The 13,443-nt window shown below is 44.8% G+C and overlaps 1 protein-coding gene across 6 annotated transcripts in view; it reads right to left on the bottom strand.

Annotated features, from left to right (window-relative positions):
• Nucleotides 1–13,443, bottom strand: part of arhgef9 (Cdc42 guanine nucleotide exchange factor 9) — a 244,697-nt gene that overhangs the window by 61,927 nt on the left and 169,327 nt on the right. For all 6 annotated transcript variants that reach the window (XM_033030722.1, XM_033030724.1, XM_033030725.1 and 3 more), the window contains one exon: nt 10,608–10,739. In XM_033030722.1, the coding sequence (XP_032886613.1) occupies nt 10,608–10,739 (132 nt within the window). The remainder of the gene's footprint in view (nt 1–10,607; nt 10,740–13,443) is intronic.

The raw sequence follows: 13,443 nt of genomic DNA, 5'->3' as shown, positions 1-13,443 counted from the left end.
AGTTAGTTTAGAGATACCGTGCAGAAACAGTTCGTTCAAAAGGGCACTGCAGATGCTGGATATCGAAGGTCACAGAAATTCCTGGTGAAACTCAGCGGGTGCAGCAGCACTATGGACAACTGACGTTTCGGGCCGAACCCTACAAACCTGTACGTCTTTGGAGTGTGGGATGAAACCGGAGTCCCGGAGAAAACCCACGCAGGTCACGGGGAGAACGTACAAACTCCGTACAGATAAGCACTCTTGGTCAGAATCGAATCCGAGTCTCTGGCGCTGTAAGGCCGCAACTCTACTGCTGTGCCACCATGCCCGCCTTTTAAAAAGGCCACAAAGTGCAGGAGTAACTCAGCAGGTCAGGCAGCATCTCTGGAGAACATGGATAGGTGACATTTATGCCCCTGTCCCACTCAGGAAACCTGAACGGAAACCTCTGGAGACTTTGCGCCCCACCCAAGGTTTCCGTGCGGTTCCCGGAGGTTGCAGGTGGTTGCCGGAGGTTGCAGGTAGTGGAAGCAGGTAGGGAGACTGACAAAAACCTCCGGGAACCGCACAGAAACCTTGGGTGGGGCGCAAAGTCTCCAGAGGTTTCCTAAGTGGGACAGGGGCATTAGTGTCCAGATCCTTCTTCAGACTGATGGTAGGGGAGAGAAGAAAGCTAGAAGAGGGGGGGAGGCAAGGCCAAGTGTGGCAGGTAAGAGGTGGACGCAGGCGAGGGAGGTTTTTTTAGATAAGCAGATGGTTGGAACAAAGCCATGAGATAAAAGCAGAAGGAGTGAGACAGGGTTAAACTTCTGTTAAATATTTACTTGATTTCTAAAACAAGACTGTGAAGCCAGGAATACATCTTTCTCACATTCAGATCTGTTCATATTCATTTGTTATTTTTTCATGGATATTTTCGCTGGTCAAAGACATTTCCTTTACTTCTATATTTATCCCATCGTCACCAAATGTTTATCCATTTTTTTCTGAGCAAATAAACTTAACAGTGGATTAACTATGTTTGCTTTTCTCTGCACGGTGCATCTGCCACTCTATAGGCAGATGCCAAGAATTTGCTTGGATAAGTCTATTAATTGGGAAAGATCAGTACTTGGCATTAGAAACTACGTGGATCACACAGAAGCTCACTGGGCTTAGCCAGCGAACAGCTGTGAAACACAGATCAAGGAAGTTCTTGCTGGGTCTTTAATCTGGGCTGAGTAGATCTTGGCTGGAATAGTTATAGTGATACTGCAATATTGCTCAGTGCGATGAACCAGAAGGGGAATAGCAATCGAGATTGCACCTCATTTGCATTATTGAGCGGCATAAGTGGGTGGTATTGTAGATAGTTGTCAAAGATTGCAGCAGGATCTTGATCGGTTGGGCTGGAGGGTTTAGTGATCTCTCTCTGTCTCTCTGTGTCTGTCTCTATCTCTGTCTCTCTGTCTAAGTCTCTGTCTATCTCTGTCTCTTTGTCTGTCTCTTTGTCTGTCTGTCTGTCTCTCTCTCTCTCTCTCTCTCTCTCTCTCTCTCTCTCTCTCTCTCTCTCTCTCTCTCTCTCTCTCTCTCTCTCTCTCTCTCTCTCTCTCTCTCTCTCTCTCTCTCGCTGTGTCTCTATCTCTCTTTGTCTGAAGAAGGGTCTCGACCCGAAACATCACCCATTCCTTCTCTCCAGAGATGCTGCCTGTCCCACTGAGTTACTCCAGCATTTTGTGTCTACCTTCTCCGTCTCTCTGTCTCTCTCTGTCTCTCTGTGTCTCTCTCTGTCTCTCTCTGTCTCTCTCTGTCTCTTTCTGTCTCTCACTCTCTCTCCTTTTCTTTTGGTGGGTTGATGGAATTTAATACAGAGAAATGTGAGGTGTTGCATTTTGGAAAGTCTAACATGGGCAGAACCTATACAGTGAATGGTAATGCTCTGGAGTGTGTTGTGGAGCAGAGGGATCTGGGTGTCTGGGTATATAGTTTTGACTTCCGGCACGTTGGCCCTCATCAGTCAGAGTACTGAGTTTAGAAGTTGGGAGGTCATGTTGCAGTTATACAAGACCACATTATTGGGTTCAGTTTTGGGCACCATGTTAAAGGAAAGATGTTGTCAAGCTGGAAAGGGTGCAAAGAAGATCTACGAGGATGTTGTCAGGACTGGAGAGCCTGAACTATAGGGAGAGGTTGAGCTCTATTCCTTGGAGCACAGAAGGATGAGAGGTGCACAAAATCATGAGAGGAACAGATTAGGTAAACACACAGATTCTCTTGCCTAGAGTAGGGGAAGCGGGAAGCAGAGGATATATGATTTGTGCAAGGGATAAAGATTTAATAAGAACCTGAGGGTTAACTTTCTTACAAAAAGGGTGGTGGGTAGATGGAACGAGCTGCTAGAGGAGGGAGTCAAAGCAGTTTCTATTGCAACATTTAAGAAACATTTGGACAGGTACATGGATGGGACAGGTTTAGAGGGATATGGGCAAATTGCAGGCAGGTGGGATTGGTGTATGTGGGACATGTTGGTCGGTGTGGACAAGATGTGCTGAAGGGCCTGTTTCCTCACTCTAAGACTCATTGGTTCCATGACAGACTAGATATGCGGATGGTCGATATTGAGAGAACTACCCTGAAGCCTACCTTAGTTAAACAGTACGACACCTGGAATCAAGATTAAAACTGAGATTATGGATTATGGAACCACCGACCACAAAGAAGTGGCCAATTTAAAGGAATAATAGAGGACAGGAAACAAGCAGAGGAAAATTGTTGTTCACTGTATAAAATATATTGAAATAAGTTTATGTGCCTTCCTTTGAGAAGGTATCTTAAAATTCGGAAACAAAAGCAATGAAAATATAAATAACAAACATTTCATACAAATGTAATTGTGGTGAATAATTTATGCCTGACAGTCTGAATGCCAGCTAAGGTATATGCCAATTACACCCACCATCTTATGTGATGTTTAAAATTCAGGAAAATAAGGGAAATTTAATTCATATTTTGCAAAAAACTTATTTTTCTCATTAACTTGCTTAAAAAAACATGAAATTAAACTCGCTTTTACAGCCCAAGATCAGTCCTGGGCAATTGTGAGAAGCTGGAAAAACATGTTTGAACGATATGCCCAACTTCAGTACCACTGTAAAAGTTCCCCCCTACAATGTTCTGTTCTGCCTCTCCTAAAAGTGTACCTGCATTTCCTGAGATAATTATCTCACAAGTAAAGTTAGGCCCCTTTCCAGCTGTAACATGTGGGTAGCACAGTGGCGCAGCGGTAGAATTGCTGCCTTACAGCGCTTGCAGCACAAGAGACCCGGGTTCGATCCCGACTACGGGTGCTGTCTGTACGGAGTTTGTATGTTCTCCCCGTGACCGCATGGGTTTCTCCGAGATCTCTGGTTTCCTCCCATACTCCAAAGGCGTGGAGGTTTGTAGGTTAATTGGTTTGGGTTTGTATACTTGGTATAAGTGTAAATTGTGTGTAGGCGTGTGTTTTAATGTGCGGGAATCACTGGTCGGCGTGGACTCCATGGGCCGAAGGCCCTGTTTCCATGCTGCATTTCTAATACAGCTAACGCACCTGGCGTAAATGATGTACTATGGCTAACATACCTGGTGTAAATACCAAGAGGAGCTCCACCTTCACCCCTCTGCTTCCCTCCACAGATGCTGCTTGACCTTCTCACTGCAAAAGTTCATGAGTTGTAGGAGCAGAATTAAGCCATTCTGCCCATCAAATCTACTCCACCATTCAATCATGGCCAATCTGTCTTTCACTCTCAACCTTATTCTCCTACCTTCTCCCCATAACCCCTGACAGCCGTACTGATCAAGAACCTATCAATCTCCATCTTAAAAAATCCAATGACTTGGCCTCCACAGCCTTCTGTGGCAATGAATTCCACAGATTCACCACCCTCTGACTAAAGAAATTCCTCCTCATCTCCTTTCTAACTCATTTATTTTATTTTGAGGCTATGGCCTCTTGTTCCAGACTCTCCCACCAGCGGAAACATCCTCTCCGCATCTACTCCCAGGCCTTTCACTATTCGGTAGGTTCCAATGAGGTGCCCCCCCCCCCCCCCCCCCCCCCCCCCCCCACCCCATCGGCAGCTTGGTTTTTTTCCCCCTCTCAAGATTCCAGTTTCCGCAGTCTCTTGTGCCTCCACATTTTCTATATTTTCAGCATGCCCTCGTCTCAGTAAACATTTTTTGAAAGAACATTCTCCTGTTCTGAAGGAGGTACTCGCCGTAACAAATCAATCTGGAATTGTGTTGCGGCACAGGGTCTTCTAATGCATTGCACTCGGGGCAAAGGGACCTGAAGCTAAATGGAGCAGAAGGCCTATATTTTGAGCTGCAATCGATCCCTGGATCTATTTTAGTGCTGAACCCGCCACAAATTCTGATTCTGAGACAGAATGTTCTCCCTGATGCTATGATCTTTCTCTCATCATGCAAGCCCAGCAGCGCTGATCAATAGATGCATTAACTTTTTAAAAGAACCTTTAATCAATCACATTTTTTTTTAACCACTTTAGATAGTGCCTGTGCTCAGAATTCTCAAAGCAGGTGAGCAGTTTTACTGCTCAGCTGAATCTGTGTCCTTTGTAATTTCTGCATCCTATATAATTTTTTCTGTTGTTTTCAGAGCAAATCGTGCTTTGTAAAATCTTTGGAGGCATGACATTAGCGCATTGAACTGCTGGCTGTATTTAATTGTGTTGCCCACTGATACGGGTGACAGATTTACAATGATCGTGTTCCGCAGAATCAGCTGCCACGTCGAGGTTACCATGGGGAAATCTGCTTGGCAACAGTTACATGGCAACAGGGAGAGCAGGGAGTTGTAGTGACTGTCACCTTGGGTCACCTATTCATCCCCTTGAACTAAATTCCCCATGATGAGGTCGGTTCCCTTAAGCGTATCCCGGCTTTTTAACATTGCACTCTCTCAGTTGGAAGTTAGAGTCATAGAGTATTACAGTACGGAAACAGCCCCTTCGGCCCAACTCGTCCATACTGATCAAGATGCTCTGTCTAATCTAGTCCTGGTTGCCCACGTTTGGCCCATATCCCACTAAACCTGTCCTATCTATGTATCAGTCCAAGTGTCTTTTAAATGCTGTTATAGTACCTGCCTCAACTACCTCCTCTGGCAGCTCGCTCTATATACCCACCACCCTTTGAGTAAAAAGGTTACCCCTCAGTATGTCCCGTGGTGCATGATTCTCTTATCACCCTATCTATTCCTCTTGATTTTATGCACCTCTACAAGATCACCTCTCACCCAAATAAGGAACAAATTCCTTGCCTGCCCAAACTCACCCTACATTCCTGCCCCTCAAGTCCTGGCGAAATCCTTGTAAAATGTGAAACATAAAGTGCTGGAGTAATGCCCCTGTCCCACTAAAGGAAACAGAACGGAAACCTCTGGAGACTTTGCACCCCCACCCAAGGTTTCCGTGCGGTTCCCGGAGGTTCGCGGAGGTTTCTGTCAGTCTCCCTAATGGTCGAAAGTGGTTTCCGCTTCTTCTATGTTCCGGCGATTATTTCAAAAAATTCAAAACCGCCCGTGACTAAAAATAGGTTGCTGTTTTAAAAATCGGTAATTTTTTAGTCGAGGCCGGTTGCGATGCTAGTTGAAGGTGGTTGCCGGAGGTTGCAGGTAGTGGCTCCAATCTCCGGCAACCAACGTAACACAGGAAGAGTTCACAAGCTTAACTCTGTGATCATTATGATTTGTGATTATGCCTGAGGAAAATAATAATCTACGCATGTCCACTCAAATGAACTTCCAGGAAATACATGTCCTTTTCAGCTTCTGTAATATCCAGCTAGAACAGACGTTGCATTTCAACACTCAATCCAAATTGGATCATCCTCACACAGGAAACACTTAGAAGGCATTGAGTCTGATAAAACAAAATGGAAGTCAGTTAAGTGGAACAGAATTAATTCGTTTTAGTTTAGTCTTAGAGATGCAGCGTGGAACCAGGCCCTTCGGCCCACCGAGTCCATGCCGACCGGCGATCGACCGTACACTAGCTCTATCCTACACACTAGGGACAATTTACAGAAGCCAAATAACCTACAAACCTGCATGTCTGTGGGATGTGGGATGCGGTGCTGGCTCGAAGGGTCAAATGGCCTCCTCCTGCACCTATTTTCTATTTTCTACGTAAACCGGAACACCTGGAGAAAACCCTTGAGGCCACGGGGAGAAGGTACAAACTCCGTACAGACAGCACCCATGGTCAGGATCAAACCTGGGTCTCTGGTGCTGCAATGCAGCAATTATACCACTGTGCCACCATGCCATGTGTGATGTATGTTTACTCGTGTTGTAAACTTTGTAAATTGTACATTTACTCACATTAAATGCCTTTGAATTCAGAACGTGAATTTTACCATTTTGCTAATGCAGTGGGAGGTTTACATTTAAATATGATCTTTATCCGTCAGACCTTCTAAGGATGGATTATGTTCATTCAAAAAAGCCTAATTTATTGATCAGGATCCACAAAGCTTTTCTCTTCCCAGACCTTTACAAAGTCAAGAACATTCTATCCTCAGAAATCATATGTATAAATTCATTTACAGGATAAATGACTAAAAATGTGATTATCGTGGCCTTGTCAAACATAAGGTTCAGCACTACACGCTACAAATCCCAGTTGTGGAGACATTGGTATCGCTGTCTCGTTGTAGGACATTGATATTTCTTTTTTTAATTCTGGATTTTAAATCATGTACTGTGGGTTTTTTTGTACATCATTTATGATGCTTTTATAAGTGATATACTAAGATTTTATAGGTAGACAAAAATGCTGGAGAAACTCAGCGGGTGAGGCAGCATCTATGGAGCGAAGGAAATAGGCAACGTTTCGGGTCGAGACCCTTCTTCAGACTGATGTGAGGGTGGGTGGGTGGGGGGGGGGGATTTTATGAGTATTTTATGAGTGTTTTATGGGATTTTATAAGTGTTTTATGGTGTTTTTTATATGCAATGTATTTTATATCATGTTGTCCCATGTGTCCGAAATAAAGTATTATAATAATAATAATAATAATAATAATAATAATAATAATAATAATAATAATAATAATAATAATAATAATAATAATAATAATAATAATAATAATAATAATTGCAGAGGGATGGTGGGGAATGGAGGAAAGAGGGCAAAGGGAGAAAGGGAGAAAGGGAGAATTCCACTGTCTTGGCTGCAGTAGATGATTTTGAATGGCGGCTGCAGAAAGAATGGGTGGGTGGGCACATTGTGATGCTTGGTGCATCAATTGGCACTGAGTGGACTTGCCATTGCGAAGCACTGCTGGCATGGAATGGGTGGAAAGTTCCATTGGCACGGTTGAGGTGCCGATTATGACGCAGGGTCTGATGACTAACGTCACAGCTCCCACTGCAGCAGAAGCAGCTGCTACCCGGCCTCCGGATGCTGCAGGACAGGTCCCTCACACTGCAGAGTAACTGCCCACCAATGCCAGCCCGCCAGTGTCGTAGAGTCATAGAGTGATACAGTGTGGAAACAGGCCCTTCGGCCCAACTTGCCCATGCCGACCAACATGTCCCATCTACACCGGTCCCATTTGCCTGCGTTTGGCCAATATCCCTCTAAGCCTATCCTATCCATGTACCTGTCCAAATGTTTCTTAAACTCTGCACTAGTCCCTGCCTCAACTACGTCCTCCAGCAGCCCATTCCATCTACTCACCACTCCTTGTGTAAAAAAGTTACCCCTCAGGTTCCCATTATATCTTTCCCCCCTCACCTTAATCCAATGTCCTCTAGTTCTCGATTCCCCTACTGTGGGCAAGGGACTCTGTGCGTTTACCCGATCTGTTCCTTTCACGATTTTGTACACTTGTATAAGATCACCCCTCATCCTCCTGCACTCCACGCAATGGAGTCCTAGCCTGTTCAGCCCCTCCATATAGCTCAGGCCCTCGTGTCCTGGCAACATCCTCGTAAATGTCCTTAACACTCAGTCAGTCAGGCCAGATTGATGCCATCCACGTCATGACGGGCAGTCTACACTCATGTTTTCAAGGCTTGGATTTACTAAACAACCTCTCGCCACTCTTCCCGCTTTCTCCCCTCCACTACAATCAGCCTGAAGAACATTGAACAGTACAGCACAGAAACCATCCGCCCACCATATTGCCAGGTTAAACTGATCGCATCAGCCTGTACATGATCCATATCCCTCTATTCCCTGCACTTCCACGTGCCTATCCAAAAGCCTCTTAAACGCCACTGTTGTATTTGCCTCCACCATCATCCCTGGCAATACATTTCAACGCAGGTCCTAGCCTGAATCAATGCCGAAGATGCTGCCTGACCCGCTAAGTTACTCAGGTGCTTTGTGTCTTTCTTTGTAAACCAACATCTGCAGTGACCTTGTGTTTAGATATAATTTTCAGATAGTCTGCAGACTCGTCTAAGTAAAGTTAGCAGCTTTCCACGAGTGACACAAAGTGTTTCCCTGAACAGGAACAATGCATAGCCAAAAGCACCCACATTTTGCAATGTGATGAAAGGAATACTGTCATGATCAATGTAAAGTAAAATGTGGAAATGTTAGTCTCGCCAGTCTAATGCAGGCAAGTGGGACAAGGGTGGATGGGGCATCTTGGTCTGCATGGGACAAGTTGGCCCAAGGGGCCTGTTTCCATGCTTTATAACTCTATGATTCAATGAGGAACAGTGAATGAATGGAAAGCAGGGATCATGCCTGTCATCATGCACTTACATGAGTTCTTCCCCTTCAGCCCAAGATGGTGGCGCAGCGGTAGAGTTGCTGCCTTACAGCACCACAGATCTGGGTTCGATCCTGATGATGGGAGCTGTCTGTACAGAGTTTGTACGTTCTCCCTGTAACCACGTGGGTTTTCTCCAGGTGCTCCGGCTTCCCCCCACACTCCAAAGACGTGCAGGTTTGTATGTTAATTGGCTTCGGTAAAAATTGTAAAATTGTCCCTACTGTGCAGGATAGTGCTGGTGTGCGGGGTGATCTCGGGTCAGCAATGACTTGGTGGGCCGAAGGGCCTGTTTCCGCGCTGTCTCTCCAAACCAAACTAAACTAAACATCCAAAAGAAATCGACAAATAACTAATCTGCAGGGAGTTGATAACCTTTGGAAGCTGGTGTTGCAGCGACACTCTTTGCAGCCAGATTAGTCTTCAGGCACGCACATGTAAAGCACTATGTGGATGACATGCTACAAAACTAACTTGAAATTACAATCACACATGACCTGCAGCCTTGCAGCTCACACAACATTGCCTTTTTCGCCTTTTTCAAGAGAGAGTTTTTTTTTGCTTTTTGTTTTTTTGTTGTTTTTAGTATAGGTGCTGGAGTAGGCCATTCGGCCCTTCGAGCCAGCACCGCCATTCAATGTGATCGTGACTGATCATCCCCAATCAGTACCCCGTTCCTGCCTTCTCCCCATATCCCCTGACTCCACTATCTTTAAGAGCCCTATCTAGCTCTCTTTTGAAAATATCCAGAGAACCGGCCTCCACCGCCCTCTGAGGCAGAGAATCCCACAGACTCACAACTCTGTGTGTGTGAAAAAGTTAGATATAACTCTTAGGGCTAACAGAATCAAGGGATATGGGGAGAAAGCAGGAACAGGACACCGATTCGAAATGATCAGCCATGATCATGTTTAATTGCGGTGCTGGCTCGAAGGGCCGAATGGCCTATTTTCTGCACCTATTTTCTATGTTTCTGTGTTTCAATGGTCTCATTGTCTAAAAGGCTCATTTCATAGCTTATGTGCAATTTCCATCCCTTTAATTGTCCATTAACACATCAAGTGTATGTACTTTGCAGCATCTATCCATGATGATACTGGCCTCACACTACCACACTTATTCCCTTTGCTCTTTTCATCTCTAGCACTGCTTATATACCAGCATCTCACCACCAACTCAGTCAAGGGCTATTTGCGAGGTCATTGAATAAAACATAGGAACACCAGTTATTTTTTTGCTTCACTGAACTTTAGTTACTTTAGCTACTTTACTTCAGTTACTTTAGAGTTACCGCGTGGGAACAGGCCCTTCGGCCACCGAGGCCACGCCTACCAGCGTTCACCTGTACAATAACACTATCCTACACACTAGGAACAAATTACAATTTACAAAAAACAATTAACCAACAAACCTGACTGTCTTTAGAGTGTGGGAGGAAACCGGAGCACCCGGAGAAAACCCAGGCGGTCACAGGGAGAATGTACAGACAGCACCCATGGTCAGGATTGAACCTGGGTCTCTGGCGCTGGAAGGCAGCAACTTCACCCCTGCTCCACTGCTGCACCACCACTATGGTCAATTGCATCACTACACCTACTGCTAACCAATAACTAAATCCTATGATGGAAAGATGATAAAGGGCTGGATCAAACCATAACATAATAATTAATCCTTATATTAAATTCTTCCCATCATTAGAGCCAACGTGAACATGATGGGCTGAATGGACATCCTCTGGCCTGCAATCATTCAATGATTCCAAAAAGATGGCCACAAATACAGAACATTTGCAGACTCATAGACTCATAGTCATTACTCTATGACTATGACTCTAGGGCTTTATGACACTGTCTTACCTTTTTACACATGACCAACTGATGGTCAAAGAGGAAGAAGGTCCTCTGCTGGTTGCGTCCATAAGGCTGGTAAATCCACGTCATTTCCCCAGAGTAGATCAACTCAGAGCTCCGGTCCAGAACATCATCACCCTTCAAATATAAAGAATACATCTTGTATTTCCATGGTAGATTAATATCTCAAAAGCATTTTACGTAGACAGGCAAAAGCAACTGAATAGGACAGCAGGCCTCGGTCTACAATACATAAGTGATAGGGCTAAGAGGTTTCTTGGTGGAACACATTCCCAAGTGCGGGAGTCAAGACAACAGGGAGCTGTACCACAGGTAAAGGAAACATAGACACATAGAAAATAGGTGCAGGAGTAGGCCATTCAGGCCCTTTGAGCTAGCACCGCTATTCAATATGATCATGGCTGATCATCCAAAATCAGTACCCCGTTCCTGCTATTACCCCATATCCCTTGATTCTATTAGCCCTAAGATCTAAATCTAATGCCCCTGTCCCACTTAGGAAACCTGAACGGAAACCTGTGGAGACTTTGCGTCCCACCCAAGGTTTCCGTGAGGTTCCCGGAGGTTTTTGTCAGTCTCCCTAATGGTCGAAAGTGGTTTCCTCTTCTTCTATGTTCCGGCGAATATTTAAAAAAAAACAAAAGTTTTGAATTTTTTGAAATAATCGCCGGAGACTGACAAAAACCTCCGGGAATCGCATGGAAACCTTGGGTGGGGCGCAAAGTCTCCAGAGGTTTCCGTTCAGGTTTCCTAAGTGGGACAGGGGCATAACTCTTTCTTGAAAACATCCAGTGAATTGGCCTCCACTGCCTTCTGCGGCAGAGAATTCCACAGATTCACAACTCTCCGGGTGAAGTCAGGAGGAGGATTGTAGAGAGCTTGGGCCTGGGGCCTGGCCCTCATGGAAGTTCAAAGCCAGGATGAGGTCCTGCCTTGGATCAACTTGAAAACAGAGGCAACGATTTGGAAATGGTGTTTGGGAAAGAGAGGTTTGTTGAGATAAGCGGGAAAAGAGATGGGAGGGTAAAACGTAATGCAAGTAGGATGAGAATGTACGGCAGCTTTGACGGATGGAAAAGAGGAGCTGTAACAGAGAGTGTGGATGTATTGAAATGGAAATAAAGGTCATGGTGATGTAGCAAGGAGAGGGACAAAGACAGTTCACTGTGAAGGAGAGGAGTGGGCCAAGTCAAACATTTCTGTAGAGGTAATTGAAAATTATTTTGATGCAAAGAGATAAAATGTGCTCACAGCAACAATGTTATGAACCATCTGAAGACAGACACAAAATGCTAGAGTAACTCAGCGGCTCAGGCAGCAGCTCTGGGGGAGAAGGAATGGGTGACATTTCGGGTCGAGACCCTTCTGTAGTGGCCATTTGGCTTGTTTTGCATGTCATTGATGGCATGTGCCTTTAAATTTAAGACTGCCCGTTATATTGTGGGTGGGATTTATGACGTATTTTTGGGCGTGTTTTGGGCTATGTAGCTTGCGCAGTTTTTAGAGTAGTTTGGAGAGACGATTGAGAATGTTTACCCTTCGACCATGCAAGGTGTAAAGGAGATCATGTGATGTGTAACGGAGACACGAGGAGCTTTCTAATGTTTAAAGTAATAAGCTAGAGTTCGATGAAGATAATAGTAACGAATCGGAAGAAATGTCGATGTATCTCACTGTTTTTTATCAACAATAAAGCATTTATTCATCAAAAGACTGTGTTTTGAAGACTTATCTGTGAAGAAGCTCTGAAGGTCTCTGTGAGTGAGCTCGCGTGCGTAACGAAGATATTACCCTTAACCATGCTCATCCATTTAGGGGCTAGAGGGTTAATCTATCGAACGATATAAAAATCAGTTTTGTTTTGTTGAGTATTTGGGATGGGGAAAGAGTTGAAAGCAAGAGTCCATCAGTTGGAAAAAGGATCCTGGCCTGAAACGTTGCCTGTCCATTCCCTCCTCCAGCACCTTACTGTTTTAGTCCAGAGTTCTTGCAGGTTTTATCACTTGCGAAGGTCAAGATCTTAAGAGTAATAGAATTGATTCTGATAAGATCGTGTTAACACGTGTATAAAAAATAAAACAAAATGAATTGGTATTAATGAGTTCCTGGCATTTATTATGGCAAAAGTCCTGGGATTGTTATATTGATATCCAATCTAATCCAACTCAATCCTATTCTCTCATTATATCACACAAGGCCGGGGCCACCAAATGCAATGAAGGATAATTTAGTTAAGAGATACAGCATGAACACAAACCCTTCGTCCCACCGAGTCCACGCAGACCATCGATCACCCATTCACACTATTTCTATGTTATCTCGCTTTTGCATCCACTCCCTACATACTGGGGCGCAGTTTCCAGAGGCCAGCCAACCCACAAATCTGCGCATCTTCGGGATGTGGGAGGAAACTGGAGCACCCGGAGGAAATGCATGCGGCCACAGGAAGAGCGTGCAAACTCCACACAGACAACTGAGATCTGAATCAAACCTTGGTCTCTGGCACTGTGAGGCAGCAGCTCTACCAGCTGCGCCACTGTGCCGCCCCTCATGCTAGGTTGACAGCTCGTTCCATACTCTCACCACCTTTTGTGTAAAAATGGTTCCCCTAAGGTTCCTATTAAATCATTCCCCCCACATCTTAAACCGATGTCCTCTGGTTCTCGAATACCCTACTCTGTGCGCTTATCTGATCTATTCCTCTCATGATTTTGCACACCTCCATGGCCTTATGTATATTCACCGGAATTTAGAAGGATGAGAGGGAATCTTATAGAAACATATAAAAATTTTAAGGGATTGGACAGGCTAGATGCAGGAA

Source organism: Amblyraja radiata, chromosome 12 (genome assembly GCF_010909765.2).
Source record: "Amblyraja radiata isolate CabotCenter1 chromosome 12, sAmbRad1.1.pri, whole genome shotgun sequence".
NCBI lineage: Eukaryota > Metazoa > Chordata > Chondrichthyes > Rajiformes > Rajidae > Amblyraja > Amblyraja radiata.
This window is presented reverse-complemented; position numbering and strand designations above follow the sequence as displayed.